This window comes from Bicyclus anynana, chromosome 4 (assembly GCF_947172395.1).
Source record: "Bicyclus anynana chromosome 4, ilBicAnyn1.1, whole genome shotgun sequence".
NCBI lineage: Eukaryota > Metazoa > Arthropoda > Insecta > Lepidoptera > Nymphalidae > Bicyclus > Bicyclus anynana.
Window position 1 is genome coordinate 19,022,871 of NC_069086.1, and position 16,809 is coordinate 19,039,679.

Below are 16,809 nucleotides of genomic sequence, written 5' to 3' on the forward strand. Positions count from 1 at the left end.
TGTCATTGTCATTCGATTCTGTCAAGTGTCAGAGAATGAGAAAGATTGATGGCAGAATAGAAACAGACTACAAAGAATGTTAAAAACACTAAAAATTAAATTTTTATTCATGAATCGACAATCGAGAGTTCGATATTATGTTCTAGAACATATTTAAAAACCAATAAACTCCCTCTAAAATCACTTTTTTAAGTATACTCAATGTTAAATTATTATTGGTAGGTATTTGTTAAAGGTGTGCCTATGATGATGTTACTCGAGCGTCACGAGGACCTATCACATATAACTCATAGTACACATAGATTTACGATTCGATACAAGCATAGTACATAACAATTATATGGAAGAATAATTTAATACCACGTTCAGAGGCGGTGGGAGAAATAAAATACTGATTTAAAACCTAGTACTTTAGCTTGCGGATATCGACAGAAAATATTTTTATTCTGAGATTATTTCTTCTGTGATGCAAAAAAAAACAACCGAGTTAGTGACTCGAAAACAAAATAGGTACCTACCTAGGAAACTAGTCATTATTTTATCCGGTCGTGATTGTTCCAAAATTTTTGATGTTCTAAAACCAGTTTATCACTAGAAATATAAGTACTCGTAAATATACATTATCAGTTTCACTGCAGGACAGATCCGATGCTCTCTCTAGCTCTTTCGACGTATAAGCTTCATGTACATCGACCGCAATCCCGAATCATAAATATTTTTAATATTATTTAATCACTTTGATAAACTCTGGCGCTGTTGGTGGTGCCTCAAGATTCGCTTTGACTTATTCCCTACTCTTATCATATCCTACTCCTACCCTACCCTTACCCTAAGTATCCTATGTCCGACTCCTGGTTCTAAGCGACCTCCCCAAAACTTTTCAGCCGTCCTTGAGTTGAGCGGCCACTACGCGACCATGTCGTCCAATATATTTTGATAACTTTCGAATTCAAAAAAAGGTTAATAAAATATAATTCAGGGATAGTGTAGCTAACAATGAAATAATTTTTCAAATCGGTTCAGTAGTTTCGGCTTTCGGAGCCTACTCATTACATACAAACAAACAAATCTTTCATCTTTATAATATTAGTATAGACAAGACGTGTTACGTTAGATCCCAGCTCGGATCTCTCGCACATATACCTACTTAGTGTCCATTTACACGAGCAGCACGTTGCCGGCAGCACGGCACGACCAGCACGGCAGCTGGCAACTGCTACCGACGACTGCCGTTGACTGCCGTTAGTTGCTGCTCGTGTAAATGAACCCTTAACTGTACCTAGGTAGAGCACAGAGCATTGGTATCTCGAAGTATAATATGAACGGAAGCGTGGGTAAGGTCGGGAGACAGATATACAGTAAAACAACGGTGTAGGTTTGTGTACACGTTTATTGTCCGCCGGCGGCGGCGCTCGCGCAGCGATTGTCGGTAACGACTCGCTTCCGACGACGCTCGCGACACTCACAGGTGTATTGGGGTTCATGAATTCAATGTCATTTAGGTAACGTAACTACGAATTTGCTGTTCGTTATCTACGCTAAAATTCGAAATTTCGATAGAATTGAATATCATTTATGTTTTATTTACTCGAAGGTACATAGAAATAGGTAGCTACGCTCAAAAGAACGACCGAAAAAAAAATAGTTGTAGAATTATCGGTTCCTATACAATTACTTTTTTCGGATATCCTCTATTACTTTAGGACACCCATTTTATTATTAGTAGTAAATGTCAGTGCAAACAAATTAAAGAATTTATTCAAATTGTACCAAAGTGTTTTGAGTTTTAGCGCGACTGACGAACGTTAATTTATTCATTATCCTTCTGCCTCAACTCGTTCGCTGTGTAATGTGGCGACACTTCCAAGGAAGTTTCTATATTTAGACAGATAAGCGCTCGGTTGCGGAAAATTACTTTTATTTTAGCTTCAAATGACGCATCAAACAAGCAATAGGTACTAAACGTATTACATAATTTGTTCAACGACTGTCGTCGTAGTAGAGAGAATCGCGGGCGTCGTCGGCCGCTGCGGACTCGTGACAAACTTGTACCAAAACAATGCGTAACATTTGAACCAATAACTGAATGTTTCAAACACTAAATAAACGCGTCGGCCCGTCGCCGTGACGAGCGGAGCCGGAGTATTTCACATGTTAAATGCTCGTACAAAGTAAACCTCCTCCTGCGCTACACACTAGTGACAGCTCGCGCCGAACGTGACCACCACCGCCCTGCGCCGCTGTATCGACGTGGTCCTGACCTCTTGACTATAGAACAGACCACTGTTTGTGTACGATTGTGTCCGAAGCCACAGGCACCATCGATATGAGCTTTAACTCTCCCGCTTCAGGTTGTAGGACGACGAGGCGACAATTTGTAGTTCTCTGTTTACAGGTGACGGTTCTTCACTCACCATCAGGCGAACTATCACCTTCTAGATATATAAAAAAAAACATTACATTTCAGTATATCTATATTCGCCGGTACACAGATTTGTCGTCTCTGAATCGAAGCTGCGACGTAAAAACGGCGCTTTACAACGCATTGATTGCTCTGGTTGCACTGGAGCAACGAGTAACGAGTAACGAGCTACACATCTAGTGTTGATGACTCTCACACACTGAGCGGCGGGACGTCGTCAAGTTCGGCGCGAACTGTCGGTATACATTGAATACAGTACAATAATTTTACTATAATAATAATAATCACCAATAAAATGCTTATAATAAATGTACGATTGACATATATTTGTAATGCAAACATACTAACATACGATATAACTAGGCATTGGCAAGGGGTGCGCCGCCCGCACCCGGCGGCGCGCGGGCGCGGCCGCACTGCGAGCGTGACGAATTACGAGCTTTCAATAAATTACGAGCGATGGTCGGTTAAGGTTGCGCTGGGCGAGTATTCAGTATACGACAACAATAATAATCACAGTGCTGCAGTTTATTGTTTCACATTTATATATATACACAATACGGGATACACAAAACTATAATATATCTTTCAAGTTATGCAAACATTAGAAGAAAGTAATATATTGAATTACAAAATAAAATATCCCATGCTTCTTACTGAAAACTTCCGGCCAGCGAAGCATTAAGTGTCTCATTATTTTAATTTTGGCAACCGATTTACAGTACAGCGCTCATGGAAAGCTATTTTTGTATGGCTCTGAGTCACGAGTGACGTGCTAGTCAGGTGTGTTGATGCATTTTGACTATTTATAGTGATATTATAAATAGTGAAAATGCCACACAACTCCCACAACGCCCGACTGACACGACTGCATCCCGGTTTTAAACCATACCAGTGCACTACAGCTTCGTTATTTACAAAATAGGTGACTTTCTTTTACTGTAAGCGGCCGAGTCATCGGACAGCCAGTCGTCATACGCTCGAGGAGCTGCACACGCCCCGCGACGCTGGTGCGCGGCGCAGCTTCAGTACAATACATACAAACAAACAAATAATATGACACTCTCAAAGCGTGCCTGAACGAATCAGCTACATATACTAACCTACGCTACACGTACGCCGCCGACGTGTCGCAGTACGTCCTGAGTGAGAGCGTATGCGCACGAAACAACCATAAAAACAAACGCTACCGCGTCCGCTCGCAGTCGGAACAACTAAATTATTGAGAGTTCGTTCGTTCGTCCGCCGGATTCCATAGACGCGACACGCTGTCACTCAGGACTCACAGTTGCACTTGTACGCTGGGGCGCTGCCATCGCAGTGGTGATCAACTGACAAACCGATAGCATCTACAGGCCAGTGAACAAATATTAAACAGTGTTAAATACTGATACCGCGAAATAAAAATACGTGTGGTAGCGCATTTGACTCGTCATGGCCTCTAGAAAAATGTGCAAAAATTTAGGAACCGCACATAAACAAAAGTTATAAACAAATGAAAAATCTTATCTTTGGGAGTAATTTCCATTAATCTAGACCCTAATTTTTAAAAATCTTCATTCGTTTATAACTTTTGCAATTGTTTATGTGCAGGTCTGAAAGTTTTACACATTTTTCTAGAGGCCATGACGAGTCGAATGATCTACCACACGTACTTTTATTCGCGGTATCAGTATTTGACACTGTTTAATATTTGTTGACTGGCCTGTGGCAGCACGTGCGCCGCACTTGGTACAGTATCGGCAGCAGTGCGGCGCACGTGCGGCGGCGCGCGACGCGACGACGTACTTGAACTAAAGTAAATGCTCGTGAGCGTTTTGTAAATGCGATGCGCGCGACCGGGCGACCGGCCCCTATACTATTAACATTAACATATTTGCTTCGAGCAACGCACGCACAGTTACAATATTTATAATACAGTAAGAATTGCACACCGTTCCAGCGAATATAATGATCACTACTCACTAAATAGTACATACTGATCGGTTATGTAGTAAATTGACCAAAAGGAAAAGAAAGACGGAGCTAAAACAAAGAAATTACAAAATTGAGACATTCACAATGCACACCAATACATTATATCCGCTAGCTCCGTCTGTGTTCTCCGTTCAGAGATATGCTAATCGTTATTACGTCCTTCACGATTACATAATTTCATATTTAGTATTAAGATAATTCATAAGTATGGTTCATTAATTACTCAGTATAAAACGTGTAAAAACCGTCCAAAAATCTCACAAATACAATAATTTAGGAATGGACTTTAAGGAATGACCGATATAAATACAATTATCATTATATTACATTCAATATTAATATGTATATTTTGTGTTGTGCAGAAAGGAAATGCTCATACGTTAGTCTAACAGCATCATTTTGTTTCTGTAATTGTGAGCGTACAAACATCTCTTTCTGCACAGCATTTGGAGTATTATAAAACACCACAATATTTGTCAGCATCAGTTTGTATACAACATCAAAATTTAGTATTAATTAAATAAGCTATACTAATCAGTCGAGCTGGAATATGTTAAAGCCAACACGCCAGAGGAAAAAGGAGCGGCTCATCGGAACTGACACGCGAACTTTGACAACTGTCAAACTCGACTCTCCTATAAACATTAGATCTGTCAGACTGAATTGTTACATTTTAACAATTCAAAATTCAAATGTCTTATGGCTTTGAAATGCTGATGATCTTTGTATGTAAAATGTCTTTAAAAGTTACACACATATTATCAGGAGACATTTAACATTGCATTATCAGGTTATCAAAGTGGATTGTCTTACCAAAATAAGTATTTGTCTGAGAAGCAGTAGAATAAACGAGATTGTCATTGTTACTCCTTTTATGTTTGACATACCTAGATTGTTGACGGTAAACCTACAGTAGTAGGGCTTCCAAAATAATTTTGTAAAAGTTTTTCCCTATGAGTGTCTCATTTTTCCCTTAGTGTCAGCGTTAAGTACTGTTCAGTTGTGAGCGTTGCTACCGAGTCAACTATTATTGAGCAGAGCTTAACTTAGGTTGCACAACAACTGTATGCTTTTGGCATTACGAATGTCATTCATTAGTTTCTTAATTAATAGTTAAGTAACACTACAGGCCGGGAGTCCACGGGACAAAACACAGTTTAACTTTCTCTGGACTCAAATAGCATTAGGTCAAACTGGATACCGGTAAGTGTGCCATACTTTACAATTTGTTTTTTTAAACAGTGTAGCTGTTGTTACCACAATAATAACGCATTAAGAATTGAAAGAGGTGAATTGTTTACTTTTTGCAATTATTATACAATGTCGTGTAACAAGGTTTCGTCCCGTGCTCTCCCGCACTATTGCTATATCAATTACTACAAAGAGTCATCATTTAAAAATCGTTTACAAAAATACTATATTTTTAAGAGTTACAAATAGCGAGTAGTCGATATTTTTGGTAAATTCTTATAATTTATCATTGTCATGTAGATATTAACGAATAATTATTATAACGTCAAAAATACGCTCGGAATGGTTTACTATAAATACACGGAATGATAAAGAACATCCTGGACCGAATCCACGTGCCGGCGACCTACGCGGGGCCTGATCGAGTGAAGCGACTAGATTATGTCTCTAGTACCTAATATTCGGTCTAATTAAATGGAGGCACAAAGCAGAGACACCCAAAATCAATGAATCTGGGACCTCTTCCTCTTCAGGACAAAACTAAAGAAAGAACAGCGCCCCCGGCGGCCGCTTGTACAAGCTCGGCAGTTCACAGAGTGCCCTCACCGGGGAGTGACGCATACTCAGCGATGACAATTAAAATCACTACCTCAGTCCCTCAGACCGATCATTGTAAGAGACCTACCTCGCTACACGGTACTTTTCTATCAAAGTGTGATCAACGATCTAATGCGATTATAAAATCTGTCTCTATGACACCGATGTTTCATAGTTGTAATCGTGTTCGATTTAAATTCAAATCTTAACTCGTTTTCGTGAAATCGTTTTCAAATGACAGACAATTCTTTGGGTGTGATACTGGTCCTTCAATAATTGGTCTGGGCTCATTCTAGTCCCTCGTTCTCCTGCTACCTTTATATTTAAGCGCATCAACTCGGTTATGGCAGTTCACGCACACCTAATCGGTTTCCGAGCGCAAAAGACTCGCAACGAAGCGCATCGGAGCTATTTCGGAATCATCGGTGACGTCGGGGAAGCACCGCGCGGGGGACGTGCTAGAACAGCAGGTCGGTGGCGTGCGTGCGCGCCTCGCTCCACGAGCGCGCGCTCTCGGCGGCGCACGGGCGCGCGTCGCCCGCCTCCGCCTCCGCCTCGCCGTCCGCGCCCGCGCCCGCGCCGGAGCCGTTCTCTTTCACGACGCACTCCGGCTGCTCGGCTTCTGAAAACAAACGCAGTTATATTTTCGTCATTGGAGTTCAATTCTTCAATCATTGGATTAGATAATTTATTTAACACCCATTCGAGACTTGAATTGACGTAAAAACTAAACTTAAGTTGCATTTCAGTTTACCGTGTGTATCAGACTAACTATATTCCCGGTAGGTTGTCAGGTTAAACGTGATTTTTTGATAGATGATTGGTTTTAGGAAGAAGGTTCAAAGTCAAAAAGTGGTGGTACTCACGGGCGGGGGAGCAGGCGGGGGAGCAGGCGGGGGAGCAGGCGGCGGGGCGCGCCATGCCGAGCGCGAACGAGTCGGCGCGCGTCTTGCTCGGCGTGTAGCGCGCCAGCGACGCGGACGCTGCAACACACAGCACGTCAGCACCGACTAGCGGCGACTACATCATGCGTCTGCTCTCTCGTCAGTCCGACAATGGGAACAGACGCATAACTGTGAGACTAGCACACACACGCACTATCAGCAGCGCACGAAACACTCACATCAGACAGAGCAGGCGCGAGGCTGTAGCGTATTTTGGTCAACCTTCAACATTTCAACAACATTTATTGGGTATTTCGTGCGCCTGCCGCTTACGTGATGCGCTTCAATCGGGACGCACACTGAACCTGCCGCCACAAAATAGTTTGACACTGCTACATTTTACAATATGTAAATTTCAGTCGAATTGTTAACTTAACAGTTTAATTTTCTTCTACACAACTTACTATTCGGCATTAAAAAACTACCGCAGCGGCAAATTCAGTTCGTGCGTACTCGTTCTTATATCTAACTCTTAGCTTGTACACAACGGGATCAACACTGTCAGTCTCAGTATCACCCGCATAGCTGAAGTGCGGCACAAGATATGTGAGACACAATAGATCAAAGTATTCAGAAATTAGCGTTCTATAAAGAAAGAAATCATCGGTTATACGGAAGCAGGTAAAGCATAACACGTGAAGTGCGTATCAGAACCAAAATTTAACTTGTAGTTTAGCGAGACGTTCAAATAGCGTAGTCTATCTCCTAGTGGACTATAAAACATATTTGGACTCATCAACACAGTGCGAATAAACAACATGTAATGTACCAATTTGCGTTGCGTTGCAAGTTCATAAACGAGGAGTTTTCGACTTTAAATCCACTGAATGAAGTAGATGACGATTCGATTCGCGTGCATTGGTCGGTGTATATCTAACTACATAGAACCTCAAATAATTTTGTAATAAGTCGAGCATATTTCGATACATTCTTAATGCGTGTTGATTCGTTTAGTAAGTTTGTAGCGATGAGTTTCAGACACGTATTGTTTACGTAACAGATCGCGGCGACACGTGCGATATGTTACGCAGGGGTCACGCGGCGCGTGCGCGATAGTGTTGCGACAGTACCTACTGTACTGTGTCGCTGTACACTTTGCTGATAGCTTGATCAATATTTACAAACGTATTTAGTAATTAAGCCTGCCTTACTTAATCATTTCTACTTCAGTTTAATGTTATGTTTATAATGTTAATTTAACTGACAAACACCCTGGCACAATAAAGAATTGTTTTGAATACTTTCCGCGACTCGGACCGGAAAGTGCCCGTAAACAGATACTATGCGAGTTTGCAAGGTGTACAAACTTAACTTACAACTGTTTAGGTGTTTTTTACGTCGCATAGGTATATTAGTCATATATTTAGTTTAGTGTACGGATATAGCATAGATTTATAATTGCAATTGAAGCTGCCACACTGAAGAGTCAACAGTAAAACAGTAATAAGAGACATTAGTAATACGAGCAGTAGCCTACGCTCATTTCACACCGACTGGGAAATTTGCGTCCTCTTGGTTGTAGGTAATTGACATCGATTGTGTAGAGCGATTGAAATGTACGGTGTAATGTAGCCAACGAGTGATACTAGCACGCTCAAGCTTTTGCTCGGAGTGGCTGAGGCGGCAGGTAGACGCGCAACACCGCACGCACGCACGCACGCACGCACGCACGCACGCACGCACGCACGCACGCACGCACGCACGCACCGCACGCACGCACCGCACGCACCGCTCGGCGCTCACACGAAGGCCTCAGCGCGCGCCAGGCGCAGCACGCGCCGCGGCAGCAGCGCCAACATGCCTTTGCACATTACGGACATCTTACCACTAATAGACTGGGTAACACTTTTTTAAATGGTCTCAAATTGTTCATTATCGTTCTACAAGTTACAAAAAAATATCATATTTTTCGAGACAATATTTTTTGACAACACGAGCCATAATTTTTAAATTAAATTTTCTATGAAATTCCTTACTTTTATTAATTGATAAAGATATCGATATATTTCGGACCCTTATTCCATGATCACGAAAACACACACGAAATTAATACTGTTTATATTAAATTTGATATGAGTTAAGTACCCTATTTAGAGCTACAAGTGTAGGAGACTCTATGGTGTGGTAAACTTCTGCTGTGACTATTTATCACCTTACTGTGCCCATCACATACATTATTCAAGTACAATCGTTTGGATGTAACTAACTGTTGGCATCTCTATCGAGTCATGAATGGTATACGTCGAATAGGTACATCAAGTTTTTTATTCCCCTTTTCGATTTAGTTGGTTAAGTAAAAAAAAAACAAAGTAAACATTGAACTCTACGAAAAAAAATTCTAATGTAATAATTTGTTTATTACATTAGAATTTTTTTACATTCACACTATAATTAAATATATGCCAAGTATCAACCGAAGTATCGTGTCAATGGTTAATTGCTTAGTGTGCAATCAATACAAATAAAGCAAACGAAGCCGACAGACAACAACAGCAGCCGTAATTGAGCACATTACCGATAGCTCGCCGCTGGCCGCAGTCGGCACGCGCCTGACAGCGGTGACTCACTGCGAGCTGGCGCGTATCACTGTTTACAGTGCGCTGAACAGTGTAGCTGGCTCTCATATAATAAAGCTCAATAAGCCATAACAATGAAGCAAGCTCAATGTATACAGGTCGGATGGTATCCAACAGGTTTGATCTGAAATATCTTCCAGCCAGAGCTTTGCAGCACATAGTGTAGAGTAGAATGTTATTTGTTAAATACTTTTATCATTAAAAATGTGCCTATTCATTTTATAACTATTGTCGCTATTTTTTTCATGACGTGATACTGGTAGGTACTAATCCTTGTAAGACTAAATTATGTAGTAACTAAAGTGCTAAAGTAAATAGTTTTGCAATATATACAATTATCATTTACACTAGGTAGGTCCCCTGTTGGCAATGTTGGATTAAATCGAATTCATAACACTATTGTATAAAATACATTTACACTAATAGTAAAACATGTATAAAACACATCTATAATTCTATACTATTAATGAAACATGAACGACCCTATACCTACTAAAGCCAAATTCGATTTGAAAAGTTTATCAACAAATAAATTGCAGGTAAAAATGTCATTAACGTATGTAATTTTTCATACCTAATTATTTTTTATTTATGTATTATTTTTTAAGAATAATAATAAGTAATATTATTCAAAAAATATTAACTGTATCTAATTGTTCTAAGCTATTTAAAAGTTATTTAAAATTAAGTGTAAATTATTATTTACACTTCATTTCGACCCCCCACTAAGTGGACCGAGGACATCAAGCGGGTTGTAGGGAGCCGCTAGATGCTGGCGGCTCGAGACTGTTATGTTTGGAAGTTCGTGCAAGAGCCCTATGTCCAGCAGTGAACGTTCATCGGCTCTTAATGATGATGATGGTGATGATGGAAGATGATGATGAAGTGTAAAATGACTAGTGATTTATTGAAGGTAGGTAATAGTCCACAGATCCGCATCGTACGTATCGGACGCATCGCATCAAACGGGTTTTGAATTTGGTAGATAGAACCAGTTCGATGCGATCCGTACGATGCGGATCGGTGGACTCACTTGTATGACTTTCTGTACAGAGAATACTAAAATCCGTTCGATGCGATGCGTCCGATACGTACGATATAGATCTGTGGACGCCTGCTTTTATACCTTCTTTCTTACTTTGTCGATAAACATTTCAGATCGAATTAGATTTTAGTATAGGTTAAAAATTAGTGCGTATTCTTTTAAATATCAAAACGTAAAACATTGCACAAATTCAACTAAGCATTATTTCTGGATGTAAAAATTAAATTATTCAAAATGAAACAATTATACAACGGCGCTTTGCTAGCGACGATGTCGCGTACTGACCGAGGTGAGTGTTGGCGGCCAGCGGCGCCAGCGACGCGCTCTGCGACAGCTGCAGCTCTCCGTTGGCGACGGGCGCGACGGGCGCGACGGGGCTGTCCTCGCACAGCGACGTCTCGGACGGGTACTCGAAGGTGCGCGTCAGCGAGTCGTCGAACTGCAGCTTCAGCTGGAACCAACGGCGCGACAGTTGGTGACACGCACTACACTACACACTACACTCTACCGTGAGCTGACAGTTGAGGAGTTGCTTATTTTATTAGTAACTAGTGGACTCGCGTAGAATTCAGTTTTTGATTTGATGAAATGTAATCTATGTGTTTTATTTCCAGTCCAAATTTCAACCAAATCGCATCAATAAGCCCACGTGCGACTCACCCTGGCGGCGCGGTCGGGCGCGATGGCGCGCGGCGTGCGACTCACCCTGGCGGCGCGGTCGGGCGCGATGGCGCGCGGCGTGCGACTCACCCTGGCGGCGCGGTCGGGCGCGATGGCGCGCGGCGTGCGACTCACCCTGGCGGCGCGGTCGGGCGCGATGGCGCGCGGCGCGAGCGACGAGCGGCCGTTGATGAGCACGTTGTCGTTGACGAAGCGCACGCTGCAGGGCGAGGGCGGGCGCTCGTCCTCCTCCTCCGACGAGTTGGCCAGCGCCTCCGCGCGCAGCACCACCACCCCCGACTCTCCCGCCTGCAAGGACCCAATGCGCTCCGTTAACACCTTATCACCGTCATCCTTCGTCAAGTTTACCTAAGCTCGCATCTATCCACTAATCATAAGTTTACGAGATATAAACGAGATAATTGTTTCGTAGCTTTACCCACGAATTGATGGTGTTTAGCCAAATATGTTACTTAATCGCTAAACTAACGAAGCGAAAACGATTACGTCACAGAAAATACATTTTATTAAACCTTAATGTTATGATGTCTGCTTAGTAGTTTTGCATGTACAATAGATAAAATTATTATCTATATTAAGACTACTATTAGCTATGCAAAACGAAAGGAATAGAAGAGATGACAGACATACTTTTCAAAAGTATTGGAAAAGTAAGGCTTTTAACTATACTATACTTTACTTTACTAGGTACATTAGTTTTAGTTTGCAATTATAAAACTGCAATTTGGATTTGGTCCTCGAATAAAAATATCCTAAATGGTTCTTTAAAAGCATACAGCTCTTACATTGTTGAGGATTCCGATGTTCAAGCATTGCGTGTAAGTTGAAGCTCAAAATCACACACTAGCTAGACTGGCTAAAAAAGTTGGTTATAATCATCACTACTACTACGTAGAGCAGCATCGCTTGAGAGTCAAATCAAATGAGAATTGTCAACAACGATCTCGTAAACACGCATTACGACAATGAACGGATCCGTTACATAAAGAGCAACTTTTACTCAATTTCACGTCACATCTTCACTCATCGATTATTCAACGCATGCAGCAGTCGGGCGACTGTGTGCCGGCGCCGACGCGCGGGCACTCTCGCCTAGAGGTCGAATGTACAAGTAAATCGGAGGTTGCGATGCTACGGAGGTGTGATATCCAGCGCACTAATCGCTCGGTTTATTCTTTAATGTTATTAATACTTATTCAAGTATATCTGAAAGGTTCAGCTATTCATTATAAGCAGCCAATGTGTCTCATTTGTATTACTCGGCTTTGTTGCTTTATTTCAAGTAGATATATGAAACTTTCTTTACAAGTACTTTTGAAACGTTAGTATTGTCTCTACTATCGGTTCGAAAGGAAAAGTCTACTAAGAAGAAAATTAATAGATTTTATTCTCAGTAGACTAGATTTTCTTTAGAATTACACCGATTTCAAATTCAGGCTTTTGATTAAAAAAAAAAAGTACGTCGCAAGTAAAACCCGAGGCCGGTACCGTTCCCGCGGCCAGCAGCTAAATGCGACGGACGAACGAGAAAATACACTTTTTCTCGTGAACTGCAACTCGTACTCGGCAGTTACGACGGAATCCGGTCCCGCGCAAGTTCAAGGGAAAAGGCGAGCGCGCTAGGGTCGTCTACTCCGCAGTGTTGACATTTCCTTTCATATTTTTCATTGTTTTTAGTTATCATCCGAAAAATCGTCATGATATCACCTACTATCCACATCTACTAGCATAGGCGATGGCCTTTTGCAGGGTTACAATACAATTGTGTTCAGTGTGTGGCACTGACAGTCAGTTGGAATACTGCGGAATGTGTTTCATAAGACTTCTAAACTTATTAGACCCCTCCGGGAAGCAGGAATTTATGAGGATTAATAACTTAAGAGTATGATTATCACCTTGCGATACTCACACAATATCAATAATATTAGTTACATAATAATCGATAATAATATATCGATGTTCCAGCAGCTACTGTCCGGTGTGCGCTTATCTCGAGTGGTCACCTCCAGTGGCTCTGCTGTCGACTACCCTCAATGGCATCGTAGGGAAGTGGAATTTCGAAAACATTCCTTTTGGTTACAACATTAAATCTATCACGAGGGAGATTTTGTGAAAATTCCTAATCTTCCTTCTGACACTGTAAACACCTCCAAGCTCCGTGGTTAAAATAAAATTGTATATTAGGTATAGATTTGCTGTAAAGATAATTCGTTTGATATTTGTAAATATGATAGTGATAAGGATAATGTTAATGATAAGGAGAGTGAAATAACGCGGAGCTCACCGCGGTACAGTGCGCCACTGGTCGACTCGAGGGAGACTGCCTAAAGGTTGCGGTGCATTCACTGGTCTGCACTTCATAGATGCAGAAAAGCACTGCCTAACCTTAGGACTCAATACAAACCTATGTTGTAGGTACTACAGAATACAAAGTTGGACAAGGGTTTTATGGAAATTTTACTTATAGTGCATACTAGTAAAAACCTTGTGCACGCCACTTGGTGCATTATTCCGCTGTACGGTGTTCGAGTTCAAACATAACAGTGCCATCAACAGACCAACACAATAACATCGCATAGTCATCCAACTGACAACAACTTACATAAGTGTATGTAAGCAAGTAGTTTATCATCATCACCCCCGCCTCGTGTCTCGTTGACAGAGATAGCTCATGAAGGCCGTTGTATAATGGAAACAAGCAAAGTATCGCAATCGAACGGCAAACAATTAGTCATATGTGTTAAGACATCGTCGAGCGTGTTATGTTACTGATAGCCGAGATAAGCCGTCGACGTCGCGCACTGCACACACGCACCACATGTAGCCACACCCGCTCGTGCGCGTGTGCGTGCGCGGTGTATCACGGCGAGGACTGGTTGTCCATTACCATTACACAATCGAATTTTTGAAAAACAATTACGTGCAATGCAGAAGCCAATCAAAAATATAATATGACCATCATTATTACCAGTTTATTTTAAAGTCCCGTGTCTTACGATCTATAAGGAGAAACCAGGCCTTTCTCCTTATAGAAAAGGAGATATGGATCTTAAACCCACCAAGCAGTTGCAATATGGGTTATAAAGGATTAGTAGGAAGTGGTACGCATAGAAGAGAGTAATTTACCCACAAATACCTTTTTATCAGCAGCATTGAAAGGCCATTCTGTTCAATGCTTTAGTTAGTAGAAATCTGTGCACTACTCTTATGTGACACAGCGCACGACGATACGAAGTTCGAAGTTAAAACATATTTTGTACTAAAACAAAACTCACCGATACCAGAAAAATATGCCTCTCTATAACCATCACGAGGAATTCAGGAAGCTGTCACTCACTGCCGTGCGCACCTCGAGCCACAGTGTGATGAGCGATGGGCTTTATCGTGGATTACTGCGAGCTGATAATCCTCGAGTCTCAATAATTATTGATGATAGCGTGTGTTTATCGAATGTTTTAGGGGCCTAGCAATTTAGGTGATAACTTCCTTAACGCCGTATAATTTATTACAATAACTATATTGTGTATATCGAATGGTAGCATGAAGTCATTTCGCAATCTGGCCTCCCTGCAGAAGTTGTTGTTCCCTGTTGAAGTGCAGAAGCTACTAAATAAAAATTCATAAAACAATTCCTTGAGTCTACATTATCTTGGTCTAGCGATTTTTACTGCTATGGGGAATGTAAATGCATATTCCCTATCATTCATTCATTTGAGTCGTAGCTCATCACAAAAAAGAAAAAACGTGTGTGGCAATTCTAGAAATCGGATGGACCAATCAATGGGTTTTTGGTAGAAAATTAGTTTTACCATTGATGGCCATTATAAGCCAATTTCCGAAAATAGCAAAATGCTGGAAGTAATTTCTGACACAAAGTCATAAATCTAGCCAAAACGTGTTTTGTGGGTTTTTGAAACATTTTAAACATGTACATTTACAATGAAAATGTCATCGGTATTGTAAAAGTAAGGGCGACAGTGCGTCGCGCGCCGCTGTGAAGCAATCAAATAGTGATTAAAATATGTGATGCTTGCCGCGCCGCCTCACACGTGCTGCTAACAACGGTACCAACTGAAAATTAATTGAAAAATGACTACCATTCAATATTGTAATCAACGATGCAAACATTCGAATGAAATATGTACCTATTTATTATTTAACTCCGCTCGAAATCATACAGCTATTATTCAACAAGTTATAGATAGATACAGGCGATAAACTCTTAATAACTTTTGCGTTGGGGGATAAACAAAGAAGGACAAGTGATATATAAAATATACAGACTCAGTACTCACCCTCCCTACATGCGTCGAGGGTTAAAGGTTATAGCAATTGAAGAGGCAACGTTCTCAAATGACTGATTTATATTTCAGAAGGTCGGGTTTCCTTTTGAATCTTTAGGATAGTCCCCACGGGGTCTTTATCTTATCGGTTTTATATTTCGTCTATATTCAACAGGATCCATAAATAATTTGAATGGCAAATCCTTGTGTTAATTTTTTTATAAGCATTATGTTTTATTGGCGTGCTAATTAGGAAGTTTAACTAAGTAAAGCTTACGATTAATTGTTATGCGAAACGTTACGCTAGATCGCTTCACCGTCGTCAGGAGTGCTCACTGCTCACTGGCCACGACCGTATGTTATCAGCGGTCTAGAGTGGTCGTTAAAGTACAATTCAATTAAAAAGCTCTTCTTCAAAATCATTCATTAATCTATAACGGTTGGTAAGAGAACTATGTGAGGTGTTATAAAGATCGCCAAATTATTCTTTTGTTTCTGCGACAAGATATTTGAATGTTCAAACTTTGAATGAATAAACTAACGCTGGGATGAAACTACGCCACAACAAACAAGCAATTTTAACATTTGAGTTGGAGAGCTAACAGTAGGGGAGCCGAAGAGGGGACTTTTGCAGTTACTCGAACGCGGCAGTTGAACATAAGAGACTATTATCATCATCATTATCAATCCATATTCTCACTGCTAAGCTCGAGTCTCCTCTCATGAGTCAATGAGAGGGGTTAGGCCAATAGTCCACCACGCTGGCCCAATGCGGATTGGCAGACTTCACACACGCAGAAAATTAAGAAAATTCTCTGGTATGCAGGTTTCCTCACGATGTTTTTCCTTCACTTTTCCTATTTTGAAGGGAATTTTCTCAATAATAATCACTAATATTTTCTGATAATTCCAGTAAGAAAAATTCATCAAATATAAAGTCTGCAGTTTTTTTTCCCACCGCTGATAACGAAAAAAGTATATAACCATTTATATTTTCATCATCTAATCAATCAAATCTAATCGGACCCCATGACGCTCTAACTACTGCAAATTTAGCATCCCGAGCTCCCCTACAAAAGATGACAAGGAAGCA

General features: G+C 41.0%; 1 protein-coding gene across 1 annotated transcript in view; it reads right to left on the minus strand.

The window, feature by feature from the left end:
- Nucleotides 1–1,372: 1,372 nt before the first annotated feature.
- LOC112049180 (uncharacterized) overlaps nt 1,373–16,809 on the minus strand; it is a 47,839-nt gene continuing 32,402 nt past the window's right edge. Inside the window, exons 4-7 of the mRNA XM_052881329.1 lie at nt 11,548–11,721; nt 11,038–11,203; nt 7,054–7,170; nt 1,373–6,809 (exon numbers count right to left, since the gene is read on the minus strand). Coding sequence (XP_052737289.1) covers nt 6,646–6,809; nt 7,054–7,170; nt 11,038–11,203; nt 11,548–11,721 — 621 coding nt within the window. The 3' untranslated portion in view covers nt 1,373–6,645. The remainder of the gene's footprint in view (nt 6,810–7,053; nt 7,171–11,037; nt 11,204–11,547; nt 11,722–16,809) is intronic.